At 49.0% G+C, this 15,912-nt stretch overlaps 1 protein-coding gene across 1 annotated transcript; it reads left to right on the top strand.

Moving 5' to 3' along the window:
* The first annotated feature begins 2,494 nt into the window (after positions 1-2,494).
* PKDREJ (polycystin family receptor for egg jelly) lies at positions 2,495-9,653 on the top strand. The gene is made up of 2 exons (XM_032492466.1): positions 2,495-2,873; positions 2,952-9,653. Exons 1-2 carry the CDS (start codon positions 2,732-2,734, stop codon positions 9,617-9,619), a joined length of 6,810 nt encoding a protein of 2,269 aa, XP_032348357.1. The 5' UTR covers positions 2,495-2,731; the 3' UTR covers positions 9,620-9,653.
* Positions 9,654-15,912: the final 6,259 nt, after the last annotated feature.

Below are 15,912 nucleotides of genomic sequence, written 5' to 3'. Positions count from 1 at the left end.
GATGGTTGCAAAACATTGTGAATGTATTCAGTACTACCAAATTGTGTCCTTTAGAATGGTCAATTTATGTGAATTAAAAATAGATCATTTGTCCTGATTACTGAGGATTTTGGCACCCTCCACTGAAGGAGGCAGGGAGCTGGGGATCCCAACCCAGGACCTGTTGCTTAGAGATTTCTTTAAAGGTTTAAAATGAACCTGTTTAAAACTTACTTACAGTTGGCCTTACATGATCCTCCTGCTTGAGTGATGGAGAAAGCCACCCTGAAGGAAAAGAAAGCCCTGTGACTGGATCTAATGATGATGACCACATTGTTTAAGGGTCCCACTTGCTTGACCTAGCTTGACCACATTGTGTTAGCTTAACTGCGTTGCTTGAGGTCCTTAGTTACCTAATTTTAGCCTGACTGCAGGGTTTGAGGGTCCCTAGAGCTTGCATCTGCAGAGTGTTTGTTCCACAGAGGAGAAGGCATTGGAAGCCAAACAGGAAAAGAGCAGCCAATGGAAAGGGGACAAGAAGCACCAAAGGAGACAGATAAAGGGCCCCAGTGAAGACCCCAAGGGCGGGAGCTCTTACGTCAAGCCACCGGGGCTTACAGAGCACCCACTCCAATGTCTTTGCACTTCAGTGTCTTTTCCTCTTTTCAGCAATAAAACAGCTTTCACCCTGCCCCTTTGTCTCCACTGTGAATTCTTTCATGGCCAGGAGACAAGAACCCACTCTTTGGGGTTCTCTGGGGGCTTCCCTGCCCACTAACACCACCCTTAAATTTTGTGCCCAAGGCAACAAGTCCCTCCCAGTCCCCCACCCTCACTCCAGTCCAGTGTAAACTCGTGTCACTTTGGAAAAGTGGTAGCATCTGGCTAGTAGAAGTGATCATAACTGGACCCCGAGCCTCTGACATTCCACTCCTGTGTGGCCAGGATGCCCCAAAAGGCTGAAAACAACACACAGGGTGACAAGAAGCCTCTACAGGACCCTCACAGGGCCTGTGAATGAGCCTCGCCCTGTATCCTCTCCAGGGTAGAGGCTGAAGTGGTGACAGTGTCTTTGGAGACCAAAAAAATGTGATGTGGCATTCCACACTCCCCACCCCTCAGCAAGTAGCACCCTTGACCTGTGCCCCTGGAGGGCTGGGGCCCAAAAGCTGGTGTCAGCTGGGGGGATCAAGGGCTGTGGTAAGGAAGGATGCACTCCTGGCTGGTCTCTGGCCTGGGTGTGGCCATGGGTGTGCCCCCTGGGTGGTCACACAGGGCCTCACACTTAGAAGGGCTCTGTGCTTGGTTGAAAGCTCTGCTGTCGCCATCTTGAAATTTTTAACAGTTTTTGAACAAGAGCCCCACATTTTCATTTTCCACAGGGCCCTGAAAATCAGGTAGTCAGTCCGTTAACAGGGGCCATCATTCCCACTGCTTACTGCCTCCACTGTCACAAACCCTAACAAAGTCAGAATCAGCTCACTTACGTACAGATTGTTCCTCCAGCAACCAGGCCTAACTGGCCTCTGTCCTTTCATTCCTGCCCACCTACAATCTACTTCCCTCTCAGCAGAATGATGCTTCCAAACTGGAAATCAGATCAGGGCCCTTCCCCGCTCAAAGCCCTCCAAAGACTTCCCAATCCACTTGAGATAAAATTCAGATATGTGACCGTGACCTAGGAGACCCCACGTGCTCTGGTCATTGGCCATCTCTCCAACTACATCTTCTACCACTCTCTGGCCGCCCTGCTCACCCCAGCACCACTACTAACCCTCTCTCTCGTTCCTGCCTCATGCCTTTGCACTTACAGCTCCCTGTGCTAAGAATGTGTACATGCCTAACAGAGCCCCAAAACACAGGAAACAAAAATTGGCAGAATTAAAGAGTGAAACAGACAATTCCAGTCAGAGTAGGAGACAGTAACATCGTCTCTCAACAATTGATAGAACAACTAGATAAAAATTCAGAGAAGGCTTAGATCCAAGCAACACTACCATCCACCTTGACCTAACTGATAATCTACAGAACACTCCACCCAACAACTGAAGAATACACATTCTTTTCAAGTGCACATGGAACATACATTAAGACAGACCACTCCAGCGGCTTTCAAACAAGTCTCAATTTGTTTAAAGGGATAAAAGTCATACAGAATGTATTCTCTGACCATAACACAATTAAATTAGAAATTAATAGCCGTAAGATTTTCACAGAAACTCCAAATATCTGGAAATGAAACAACACGCTTTAATTCAGAGGTTGAACCAAAACAGGGGAAATTAAAAATATTTATAATTGAATGATAATAAAAGTACCATAAATGTGCGGAAGGCAGTTAAGGACTGCTGGCGGGAAACTTGCCGCGGCAAATGCTTCTATTATAAAAGAAGATCTCAAATCGATGACACAGGATTTCACCCCGAGAAAGCAGGACGAGAAAAGCAAAGGAAGAAACCCAGTGAGCTCAGGGCCGCTCAGGGGCCCGCAGTCCCTCTTGCTCCCGCGCCCCCGCCTTTGTAACCAGTTTTCCGGGGGCAGGGTCCTGTGAGGGGCCTTCTTTGCGGGTCGGGAGACGGACCCCCCAGCTAGCACCCCCGAGGCCCCGAGGCGAAGCCTGCCCAGGCGGGGCCGGACCGCGCCCACTCGTAGGCGCCCGTGACCCCGCCGCCCCGCGCCCCCCGTGGCCCGCGCCCCCGCGGCCGTTGGCGAGACCCCGCGGCCTCCGCAGCGCCTCCCGCGTCCCGCTTCCATGCGGCCCGGGCCCGCACTCCTCCTCCTGGGCCTGGGCCTGGGCCTGGGCTCCGATCTCGGCCGCCGCCCTCCGCCGCCGGCTCCTCGCAAGGCCCGCGCCGCCGCCACCGGGGCGCCCGGCTCGCCGTCCGGCGGCCTCCCCGGCCCGGGCCCCGCCTCGGCCCGCCTCGGCCCGCCCGAAGCCCCGGCCCCCGGCCCGGCGGCCGAGGCGCTCTCCGTCGGGGGCGCCCCGGGCCCCGGGGTGCGCAGTGGCGGCTGCGGCCACGGCCGCGCCCGGCTCAGCCTGCGGCCCCGCGCGGCCCGAGAGGGGGGCGGCGTGGTCCTGCGCGGCGGCCGCGGCCTCTGCCTGAGCGGCGGGCCGCCCGCGGGCCCCGCGCCCCGCTGCCTGCGCGCGCTCGTCCTGCTGCGCGCCCGCCGCGCCCGCCGCGCCGCCGCGCCCGCCCGCGTGGACCTGCACCTGTCGGCGCCCCGTGGCCGCCTCTCGCTGCGGTGGCTCGCCCGCCTGCCGCGCTCGCTCGGGCGGCTGGAGTGGACCTTCCGCCTCGGGCTGCTCGGGCCCGCCGCCGCCGCCGCCCGCGTGGCGCCCCGCTCGGTTCTGCCCCGCGGCCCCCTCGCCTCCGCGGACTTCATAGGCCAAACCCAGTGCCCTACGGATGGGCCTACGCCTGTCGTTCTAGAGGCGGTTCACCCGAACCATTCCCGAGCCGTGGAGTCTTCGGTGTCCTGTCAGGTAGAGGACCAGCCTCTGCCGGTCTGTGTTATCCACGTGGTGAAGATCAACAAGGACAGTTCTGTGCTGCAGCTGACCAGGGAGATGGAAGCCACCATCAACGCCACCGTCCGCTACGACTGCTTGCTCTTCCAGGCCATTATTCAGAAGTGGCTTATCTTCCCCCTGCCTTCTGTATCCGCTGTGCCGGACTGGACCAAACCTTTGAAAACAAGTGAAGTCAAGTTACAGTACACTACAACAAGTGTGCACATCCCCAAGAAGTCTTTAATGTGGGGGGTGTATCTGTTTAATTTCTCAGTCTACCTCAAGTCTTGGGACCCAGAGGCACCCGTGGCAAAAGCCTCGGATGCCATCCATGTCGTCATTCTCAGGAGTCCCCTGGAGGCAGTTATCCTCGGGGATGCCAGTGTCACCATTAAGTTCAAAGATGGGCTGACTCTGGATGGAAGTCAGTCCTCTGATCCAGATGCAAACAGCCCCTTAGAGGGACTCCAGTTTTTTTGGTACTGTACCACAGAGCCAAAAAATTACCAAGGAGAGAAGATAATAGTGAGGAGTAAGGACGTCTGTCTCCCAGAGCAGGCTGATCTGAAGTGGACCTGGGCCTCTGGTCCCGTGCTGACACTTTTGCCAGAAACACTGAAAGGTGGACGTGTGTATTTTTTCAGAATGGTGATTGAGAAGAATGACAGAAGAGCGTTTTCAGATAGGAGGGTGCACGTGCTCCCAGGACCAAAGCCTGTGGCGGTCATCTCATGTGTCGAAAATTGTGATCTAGATTTGGTGATATCAGACAGATTCTCTTTGTCTCTAAACTGCACAAACTGTAAAACAAGCCGTGATGTCTATAAATGGTCGATCCTGTCACTTCTAGGTAGTGAGATCCAGTTTGATTGGATGGGGCAAACTACAACAGGGAGGAATGGCGCTTACTTGTCTGTAAAAGCTTTTGCTTTTGAACATTTTGTTGAAGACAAGTTTTGGGTTTCTCTATATCTAAACACTTGGAGTGGAGCGACCTTGGTCTTAAGGCACCCCTTCATTATTAACCATGTCCCTGAAATTGGAGAATGCAAAATTAATCCAGCTAAAGGAATTGCACTGATTACTAAATTTGTTGTCCAGTGTAGTAATTTCAAGGATAGGAATGTCCCTCTTACATATAAAATATTAATTTCTGATGTACATGGTTTTGGTGAAATTAGTTCTTTAAAAGAAAACACCTTGGGGACCATCCTGTATTTGGGGAAGGATTCTACATCGCCCCCTTCCTTTCTCCCTGTTGGTGTGCTGGCCAATCATTATGCCTTGAAGATATATGTTCAGGTATATAATTCTCTAGGACCTTTTTCTCAGGTGACTTTGTACGCCACTGTGCAGGCTCCTACTGACATGAACTCGTCAGAGGCTGTGCTGAACCAGTTATTCAATTTCACTATGGGACCAGATTCATTGCTGTCTACTTTGCTTCAAAATCGGGATTTTTTACCTGCAGGTTATTTAATGTACGTAGTAGCTTCTGTGCTGAATAGCATGAAAACCGAATTACCTCTGCAAGCTGACAAAACCAGACTCCGCGAACACCTTTTCAATCAGTCCTTCGTTCTTCCAGTAAGCACTTTGGTGGAAATTAGCCAGCTAGTCGTGGCTGTTACTAAATTAACCCAGAAAGCCTCTGAATTCACCCTAGTCTCTCAGAAACTGGCCACGGAGAGGATCTGGCAGGCAAATCAAGCCCTGCAGGAGTATCGGCAAAAAGATAAACATGTCTCTTCTGAGCAAATAGAAATTGTGTGCACTGGGATATTAACAAGTTTGTCTAATATCCTGAAACTGACTGCTCGCCACATCGTTGTGGAAGAGCCATTCCACGTGGTGGAGTCTCTAGCAGACACAGTCTTGGCTGGTAAAGTACCGGAGGACGAAACCACTGCCCTGAGGACCTCCAATTTCAACATGTACGTCAAGAAAACGGAAAAGTGGAACGTCACCAAGTTCTTCAGCAACGAGAAGCACTGTCGAAACTGCTTTTACCCGACGCTGAATGAGGACAGCGTCCCCAGTTTGCCCACCAATGCTCCCATTTCTATGATGTTCTGTGAGTTCACAGATGACCCTTTCCCTTGGCTGAATTATCAGGACGACGTTTTGACGGAGGTGGTTGGGTTCAGGATGACGGGAACCGAGGCCAACGGCGAAGTGATTGAGATCACACCTGATGTCTTAGAGGTGTACCTGGTCAAAAAAAACCTGAGCTTCGCGGTTTTTAGTCTCACAGTGGGACCTAGCGGTGAGCCTGATAAAGCTGAGTCTCTGAGAAAGACGGTTGGGGGGTTTAGCTTTGAAGCGGACGGCAGAGCCACAAGCGAGGTGTTGGTTCACATCATCACGGACGTGACCGTGCTGTTCACGGTGCTAGTGTACGCTGGCAGTCAGATCACACCTGATGCTTTGGTCACCACCTTCCTCGTGCCCCGTAACATCCCCCCGATTGCCAACCAGAGCGACCTGTTTGACCCAGCCTGTGCGGTGAACCAGGCCCGCGTGGTCTGCCTTTCCCGGTCCCTTCTGCGGTTCATAGCTCAGCGGAGCGGCTCCTCGGGGTACACTGTCACTGTGGTTCTGCAGGCACCTCGCTTTGTCATGATGCCCAGTGACAAGTTAGTGAGAATTTCTATTTTCAGTGTTCAGTGCTTGGACATGCGTGGGCTCCAGAGTGACTGGAGAGAAGACACCTGCATTCTTGGAGAGAGGACCACCTGGAACAGAATCCACTGTGTCTGCAAGAACACCCCACGGCCCAAGCAGCCACTGGCAGAAATTAAACTCCCCAACCCATACCTGCATACCCGCTATTTGACGGCCAGGATGATTGTGGTCCCCAACCCCGTGGATCTGCGGTTGGAGGTCATCAAGACCGTTCCCCAAAACCCTGTGACCCTCTTCACTGTCCTCTTCATCGTGCTCGTGTACATAATCCTGGCTTTCTGGGCCTTGCACAGAGATGAAATGGACCAGTTTCTCAGGGAGCACGTGATCGTTCTGCTTGATAATGACCCTTACGATAAAATCTGCTATCTGGTCACCATTTTCACAGGAAGCCGCTGTGGGTCTGGGACCCGGGCTGATGTCTTTATCCAACTTCGGGGAACAGAAGGCACCAGCGAGGTGCACTGTTTAAGCCATCCACAGTTTACAGTCCTCTGCCGTGGAAGCATCAACACTTTCCTCCTGACGACACAGAATGACCTGGGAGACATCCATTCCATCCGCGTGTGGCACAACAATGAAGGCAGAGCCCCTAGCTGGTATCTCAGTAGAATCAAAGTGGAGAGTCTGTTCAGCAGGAACATCTGGCTGTTCATGTGCCGGAAATGGCTTTCGATAGACACCACTTTGGACAGAACGTTTCACGCAACCCACCCAGACAAGCCTCTCAGAAGAAAGGACTTTTTCCTCATAGATGCAAGTTACAGCCTGGGGAGAAGTCACCTGTGGTTCTCCATTTTTTCCAGCGTCGTGGCTAAGCCGTTCAGCAGGCTCCAGAGGCTGTCCTGCTGTTTAGCGATGTTGCTCTCCTCCCTGCTCTGCAATATTATGTTCTTCAATCTGAACAGACAAAAAGAACCCGAGCCCCAAAGCAGCAAGTACATCAGGTCCATGATAATAGGGCTGGAAAGTGTCCTAATTACGATCCCCGTGCAGGTAACCATCATATCTTTGTTTGTCTATTCCCAGAGGGAACCTCAGGTGCCTCTAAGTGAGGTGTCTCCCCAGAAGCCTCCTGTGTCATCAGCCGCAGGTGGGCACTGGGAAGAGCGTCTGGAAAAGTGGCATGCTCGCGAAGCCGCCAAGGCACGGTCCGGGAAGCCTAAAAAGCCTCCCCCTAAGAGAAAGCCTGGACATCGTAAGGCTCCTGCCCGGGCCACCTCTAAAACACAGCAGCAGGTGAAGGTTAAGAGAGCAGAAAGCAAGGTCTCAGACACCTCCAGAAAAAATGAAAATGCCAACAACCCAAACACTGAAGATAACCAGAGCGCTCATCCTGAAAAGGCTCCTCCCCCACCGGATCCTCCAGCCCTCGAAGAGAAGCCCCGGGTGGCTCTGCCTTGGTGGTGCATTTACGTCGCGTGGTTCTTGGTGTTTGCCACTTGTAGTGTGTCCTCCTTCTTTATTGTATTTTACGGACTGACATACGGCTACGAGAAGTCAATAGAATGGCTCTTTGCATCGTTTTGTTCATTCACTCAGTCAGTTTTTCTGGTGCAACCACTGAAAATTATTCTCCTGTCAGGCATGAGGACAAATAAGGCCAAGTACTGTAAAAACCTTCCCTGGATCAGTAACCATCGCTACACCCAGATCAGGCTGCAGAGCATCACGACGGACCCGGAGGAGATGCGCAGGCAGCATGAGCACGTCAGCCAAATCCGGGGCTCCCGGATGTACCAGCCCCTCACAGAGGACGAAATCAGGATCTTCCAAAGGAAGAAGAGGATCAAGAGAAGGGCGTTCCTCTTCCTGAGTTACATTCTAGCTCACTTCATCTTTCTGGCCCTTCTGCTGGGCCTTGTCGCCCTCCTGCGCCACACTGACTGCTTTTACTATAATCGGTTTATTCACGATCAGTTCTCCGTGGACCTGGCGACGGTGACCAAGCTGGAAGGCATCTTCCCATGGCTGAACAGCGTGCTGTTGCCTCTGCTCCACAACAACCTGGATCCAACGTTTCTGCCTGACAGCTCCTCTAAAATCCTCGGCCTGCCGCTGATGAGGCAGGTGAGGGCGGTGCCTGGAGAGAAAGCCTGCCTGCCTGCCAAACACTTCGCGCAGAGCAGCCTCCAAGGAGAGATTCGCTGTCACCCCGAATACGGCACCGACCCAGAAGACACAAAAAGCTACTCTGGCTCTTGGAATAGAGTTAGTAAGCGGGCCGTGGACAAGAATGCCAAAGGGTTTACTTACAAGCCTCCAGAAAAGAGATGGGCGTACTCTTCCTACGGGCTGCTGCAAACTTACGGGTCAGGAGGGTATGTGTTCTATTTTTTTCCCGAAGAGCAGCAGTTTAATTCCACACTGAGGCTCAAGGAACTCCAGAATAGCAAGTGGCTGGATGAGAAGACGTGGGCTGTGATTTTGGAGCTGACAACTTACAACCCAGACGCCAGCCTGTTCTGCTGCGTCTCTGTCATCTTCGAGGTCTCTCAGTTAGGAGTTGTGAACACAAGCCTGTCCATGTCCTCCTTCTCCCTTGCTGACTTCAACCCGAAGACTTCGGCGGAAATCTACTTGTACGCGGCCATCCTCATCTTTTTTGCTGCCTACATCGTTGACGAGGGGTACGTCATTATGCAGGAAGGAGCCTCCTACGTGACAAGTGTGTACAATTTGCTCAACTTTGCTTTAAAATGCATCTTCACCGTGTTGATTGTGCTCTTTTTCAGGAAACACTTCCTGGCCACCAGCATAATTCAATTTTACTTGGCAAACTCGAAGGATTTCATTCCCTTTCATGCAGTTTCTCAAGTGGATCACATCATGAGGGTGATGTTGGGTTTCCTGTTATTTCTGACAATTATGAAGACCCTCAGGTATTCCCGGGTCTTTTATGATGTGCGTCTGGCTCAGAGGGCCATCCAGGCTGCCCTTCCCGGCATCTGCCACATGGCGTTGGTGGTGTCCGCCTATTTCTTCGTGTACATGGCGCTTGGCTACCTGGTATTCGGTCAGCATGAATGGAACTACAGTAACATGATTCGCGCAGCGCAGACGATATTCTCCTACTGCGTTTCAGCTTTTCAGAACACAGAGTTTTCCAGTAACAGGGTTCTTGGCGTCCTGTTCCTCTCATCTTTCATGCTGGTGATGATCTGCATATTGATCAACTTATTTCAGGCAGTGATTCTGTCTGCCTATGAGGAAATGAAGCAGCCGGTGTACGAGGAACCATCAGAAGAGGCAGAAGCAATGACCTACCTGTGTCGCAAGCTAAGAAGCATGTTCGGCTTTCTGTCCCTTCGATCCAAGGAGGAAGACGAACCCGAGTTCTTCATCAACATGGTGTACGGGCAGCCAGAGAAGAGCAGCCGCCGCTATCTGGGGCTGAAGACCAGAAACATCAACGGCAAGAAAATGGTCTATCTGGTCGTGTGATCTGTGACGGTCTCAAGGCCTGCAGACATGTTTCTCCCAGGGGCTCTCCTTAGGGGATTAAGGAATGTTCAGTGGCTCAGCCGTGCTCTCTGCCCATATCCTTCACAATGCACATTTGAAAGGACCCCTCTCTTGGCCTCCATTTTGGGGAACGTGAAAGGAGGGTGTCGGACTGCAGTGCAGCCTGTAGGGGGAGAGGGTGACAGCCTGTGAGTCCCGGGTTGATTTTCCTCTAGCTGGGAAGTAGGTGTCTTTGGAACCCACTGCAGTTTAGAGGGTTAGAGACCCTGATTTGGGGGAGGGAGCTAAGTTCCCCCCTCTTCACCCCTCCTCCCCTGAAGCAGCAGGAGAATGCTTCTGCTGCTCTGTGCCCCTCTCCTGGGACTGGAAGAGCAGAGCACCCCCCCCACGGCCAGTCCCTCAGCCCTGCTGGTGGTTCCCTTTGCAGACCAGTGCTGCAGGGCCTCCCTCACCCTCCTTACCCCCACCGCCCATGCTCCAGCTGGGCCAGGGCTGGAGTGGCCTTGCGAGGAGTTGCAGGGTTTGCCCTCTTGCTTGGGAATGCAAGGGTGTGTGCCAGCGTCAGAAACCTGGAGCTTCACATGGACTCCTTAAGGCCACTGGAAGTTAAAGACGTAAAATTTAGTAACATTTTCTGGCCATGAGTTAAACAAGGTGTGTGGGGAGGTTCACACTGACAGACGGCAGACGTTCTATATGATGAATATAGCAATATATACATCCAGGATTTGGGCTTTCAGTGGATTGTTTAGGAATAATAAAGAAAACGTGGTTTATTGCTTAAGAAAAATGGGCTAGCATCTGTTATATTTTCACTCAGAAGCATGTTCATTTATGTAGATGCCACTTTAAGCTTGATCAGAATTAAATGTGAGATTTCTTCTATGAGACGTGCAGTGATTTCTGTAAGAAGGTCATTTGCACAGATGGTCCTGCCCTCAACGTGGAGGTACAGCACAGGTGGGCAGCAGCTGTGTCCCGGGCATGTGTGGCTTGCTTGGCATCCCTGTAATCCTGAGCTGCACTGGAATGGCCACTGCATGCCGCACCTTGGCAGGCACGCACACACATGCACGTGCAAATATACACACCCACACACGCACGTGTGCACGCGTTCCATTGTTTCCTCCCAAGGGGGGTTCTCAGAATTGGGCGCGGGGAGTGGTCTTCTCCACCAGGTGAGAAAATGGGGAGGTTCTGTGACTCCCCCAGGGCCACTCACAGGGTCAGAAGGTCCTATCTGGATTTTCTGACTCCTTTGGCGGGAAGTTGCCTGGTTCTGGCCCAGTGATTCTGACTGACGTGCACGTTCACAGTTAGCACCTCTCCTTACCGCCTGACTTCTGAACAGGTTGAGAAAAATAGTAAACATGGGGACCACATGACGACTTTTCACTGACAGAAGCCAGCTGGGGTTCTGCCCCAGTTGCAGGCGGTGTGGGGCCGGCCTCTCCTGAAAGGCTGCAAAGACCGGGGCAGGCAAGGCAGACTTGCCTACTCTGTGAGTGGGGGCGCCCAGATGTTCTCCCCAAATGTAGGAGTGGGCTAAGGTCTCTGCTCTCTCCCTGTGGGAGGCTCAGGGTTACTCTAGTTGGCCTCCCTTCCCTGAAGGAAAGCCCCCCAGGTCAGCTTAGCATCTCATGACTCAGAGCTGTGAGTTCAGGGTCATAAACGGCCCAAGTGAGCAGTCCAGGGACGAGTGTGGAGGGCATCTGAATGAGGACCGGGACGGACGAGACGCTGAGCTTCTGGTTACCGTGAGAAGTCTACACTCTTCCCCTGCATATTGGGTAGGAAGAGTGCCAGGGCCTTCTAACGTGATGGAGCAATGAAGCATTTATAGAGTTTAGAAATACAGAGATGCCAATGATAACTTTATCAGTGACAAAACCGATAAAGGGAAACCTCACTAAAATGAAGTCGGGAGGCCAGAAGGGGTTGCCCTCATGCACATACCACTCAGGTCAGCACCCGTCCCAGCAGGAAGAGATGGACTTCGCATCTCAGGCAGGAGTAATACTACCGCCACGAGCAGGAGGAAGGAAGATTTTTCTCCTTGCCTGGCAGCAGCGCAGCCTGGGAGAGATGTCACAGGTCAGCCATTGAAAAGCCACTGTATTTTGTGCTTGCATTTTCCTCCAGTGGACTTTGTATTTATAACAGCTCCTCCCAACTTCCCCTTCTCCTCTATAAAAGTTTCCTCTCCTTTGCTTTGTCGGACGCAGACGTCCCAAATTGCAATTCTTTGCTGCTCCCAGATAAACCCATTTTGCTGGTAAGAATAACTGGCAGTTTTACTGTTTAAGGTTAACATCAGGAAGACAAAGTAACAAGTGAAACAGATCAAAATTCAGGTTTCTTTTGAAGGTCATTTTCATAGGCACATGGCAACAATTTCTAAAGGAGTCTTTTAAGATTCCTTTGTTCTCATCGCATTTCCAGGAATAGGGAAGGTATATCCAGAACAAGTTGGAAACAGTTATAAATACCCTCCCAAGTCTGCATTGCACAGGAAAGCATGGTAAGTGTTCTTGGATTTGTTCTCAAAGTAGCCCCTCGTTAACCGGGTCGTTGAACAAGTTTCATGTGCAGAGCAATCCGTCTCTCTGTAGCTACATGCCTTTCATCTACTTCAAACCCTTTAATTATGAAGACTTGCGTTTGTAAGGCTTGTTTCTGTATGTACATTAAATTGTTAGGTATTTACTTTAAAACTATACAACTTGAAAGACATTTTGCCCGTTGGCAACACTTTCTGGTTGCTAAATGCTTCCTCCCTCCAGCACCCAACAGAGGACCAGACTCTCCCCGCCAGTGTCCTGTGTGTGGGAGACTTCGTCCGGGCACTGGTGTCTCTGTTGCATTTATGCGGAGATCCATCTTGCTGAACGTTTAGGAAATGTGTACTTTTCTGGATGTATGGTACACTTCTAAGAGTTTACTTAAAAACTAAGGCCTGGTTCTGGGATTTCATTAGCACTAAAAGCAAAATGCCTGCCTTTTGACCTTAATTTTTACTGGCAGAAATGGAGAAAGGGATGAATAAGATTGCATTTAACAGGGAAATGAGGTGTGTCAGGAATTAATCTTCCACGGTACCCCTCTTTGGTTGCTATTAGCAATGCTTTGCTTCAGATTCTACTCTGCATTCAATTCCTTATTTTTTGATTTGCAAATTTCCTTTCTCAGTCTTCCCTTTAAATACACAATGTACAATACTTGTTTAGTACTGTGACTTTGAAAAAGCTTATAAGGATTCTTTTAAGACCATATTTATACAACATTTTGTAAATTGTATAAATATGCCACAATGTATAGGTAATTATATTCCCCGGCAAACCCACCCCTAACATTGTGGGAGCCCGGGGCAGGGTGACAAATATCTAAATGTCTAAATACTTAAAGGTTATAAAACAGGCTTACAAACCATTAAATAAAATATGTTACATAAATATGGGCATATACACTTTCATAAGGACAAAATAAAAAATTACATGTAAAGCTATGGTTTTCATATAGATGAAAATGGGCAAAATGTCGATGATAACTGAATCACTGTGTAGCTCTGGCTGTCCTGTTGATGGGCTGCTGATCCTTGGATGAGTAAAAAGCATACCGAATCCATAAATTATCGTGTGTATATTTTAAAAAAAATTTTTATTTTTATTGCTTTATTTCAGAAAAATTATGGTGTTGATAATAATAAGGATTTTCACATAAATATGTCTTATTGGCCATAGTGCCAAGTTAGACAAACTTTTCTGAATCATAACTGTTTGTAGACAGTTTTTTAATGATTTCAGTTGGGAGGAACTGCACTCTGCAGAGGGAGTAGCAAGCGGAATTGTCAACAAAATTCTTAACGCTTTAGATTTAGAATTGAACCATGAATCTTGATGTCGTGGGTAAACATTATAAGGAAGGTGCATATAAAATATCATTATTGCAAAAAATATTGTATTTTCATTTCATCATATAAATGTCATCATTATTTCACTGTTATCACCATTCCTTACAGCACATCCAGGGCCATCCAGTATTTCTCAGGTTTTTCTCCTTTCACGTTTTCCAGTGCTGAGATACCATAAGGAGAACTGAACACCGCAGTAGGTTGCTCACTTGTTCAGACCTCTCTCCCGCAGAGACCTTGCCTTGATCCACAGGGGCCAGACAACAGTCTCTGCAGAGATCAGTTTCAGGATTGTTTGTGCGTGAAAACCCTGCAGGCTCCAGCAGATGTTATTGTTTCCTAGTTCTCATTTCTCCACGTTGTATTTGAATGTCATTGCAGTGGTTTTTCTTTAAAATGCACTTTATTTTCTAGAGCAGTTTTAGGCTCACATCAAAATTGATGGGGGAGTACAGAGATTTCTCATATCCCTCTGCCCCCACACATGCATGGCCTTGCCCATTATTCACATGCCCTGACTGGTAGATTGGTTATAAATGACGAACCTACGTTCACCTGTCATAATCACTCCTCGTCCATAACTTACACTAGGTTCACTCAGTGTTACACAGTCTGTGGGTTTGGATAAATGTATAATGACATGTACCCACCATTGCAGTATCTGCGGAGTTTTCACTGCCCTAAAAACCCTCTGTGCCCCACCATTTACCTCGCCCTCCACCTAACCCCTGGCCGCCACTGATCTTTTACTGACTTCATCGTTCTGTCTTTTCCAGAATGTCACAGAGCTGAAATCATACACTATGTAGCCTTTTCCTATTGGATTCTTTCATTTAGTTATGTGCACTTAAATTTCCTCTATGTGTTATCATGGCTTGTTAGCTCATTTCTTTTTAGTGCTGAATGATATTCCATTGTTCAGGTGGACCACAATTTATCCATTGCCCTACTGAAGGACATCTTGGTTGCTTCCAAGTTTTGGCAATTATGAATATGAGTAAAGCTGTAATAAACACCGGTGTGCAGGTTTTTGTATGGATGTCAGTTTTCAAATCCTCTCGGTAAAGTACCAAGGGGTGCAATTGCCAGGTCACATGGTAAAAGTATGTAAGAAAGTGCCAAACTGTCTTCCAAAGTGGCTGCACCAGTTTGCACTCCCACTAGCAATAAATGAGTTCCTGGTGTTTCACAGCCTCACCAGCATTTGGTGTTGTCAGTGTTCCAGATTTTGGCCATTCTGACAGGTGTACAGTGGTATCTCATTGTTGTTGTAACTTCCATTTCCCTGATAACATAGGATGTGGAACATCTTTTCATATGCTTATTTGTCATCTGTGTAACTTCTAAGTTTATTTTTTAATGTTTTAAAATATTTATTTATTTATGGGGGGAGGTAATTAAGTTTATATATTTATTTATTTTAATGGAGGTACTGGGGATTGAACCCAGGACCTCGTGCGTGCTAAGCCTGCCCTCTACCACTGAGCTCTACCCTCCCCACTGTGTATCTTCTTTAGTGAGGTGTCTGTTAAGGTCTTTGGTCCCTTTATAATTGGGTTGTTTGTGTTCTCACTGTTAAGCTTTAAGAGTTCTTTGTATATTTTGGATAACAGTCCTTTATCATATCTTTTGCAAATATTTTATCCTATTCTGTGGCTTTTCATTTTCTTTATTTAGTCCTTATTTCACAGGTAGTTTCTTTTGGGAAACCAATTTTGTCCTAAAGCTTTAGAGATATTTTTAATTCTTTTGGAGTTTTGGAAAGCTTTTTCTTATTTTAATAACTGTGGACAGCTCAAATCAAAATTAACTTTATTTTCTGCCGAAGACCACGATTTACTCTTTGAATATATTTCACTTACCTCTTCTAGTGCATCTAGTAACTTGTCTAAATTGTCTAATGGCTTTGACAACATTCATGGGATTACCAGTCATGTGTTTGAGAGTGGCTATAGGTCAGATTTGAAATGCTTCATCAAGATGGCCCATCTTTGGACAGATCCAAAAAAACCCCCAAAACCCCATTATATCATCTTTGAATTGATTCAAAGAATGTCATTGCTGTAAGCATAGTTGAGGTCATATGTTCTACTAGCAAAACCAAAGTGCTTGCTAACTCCTGAGGCTCAGGGCAGGAATGCCTCTTGCTCAAGTCCAGGAGTCGTTCTTGTTCCCAGCATTACTGAGATACTTCCTATAACCCTTCTTTTTCAATTCCGCAAAGAGAAAAGTTCCAGGGCTACTGGCTTTAGAATCATCCCCTAACCCCTAGGATGGTGCCCCGCATACATGTGAGTAGAGGGGCCGGGGGTAGGGTGGGACAGCCATTACAGGTCTAGGGAAGAGATTACCTGAGGCTCAG

The sequence above is a fragment of the Camelus ferus genome, chromosome 12, assembly GCF_009834535.1.
Source record: "Camelus ferus isolate YT-003-E chromosome 12, BCGSAC_Cfer_1.0, whole genome shotgun sequence".
Classification (NCBI taxonomy): domain Eukaryota; kingdom Metazoa; phylum Chordata; class Mammalia; order Artiodactyla; family Camelidae; genus Camelus; species Camelus ferus.
The sequence above is the reverse complement of the archived record's forward strand: the minus strand, read 5'-3'. Positions and strand labels throughout refer to the sequence as shown.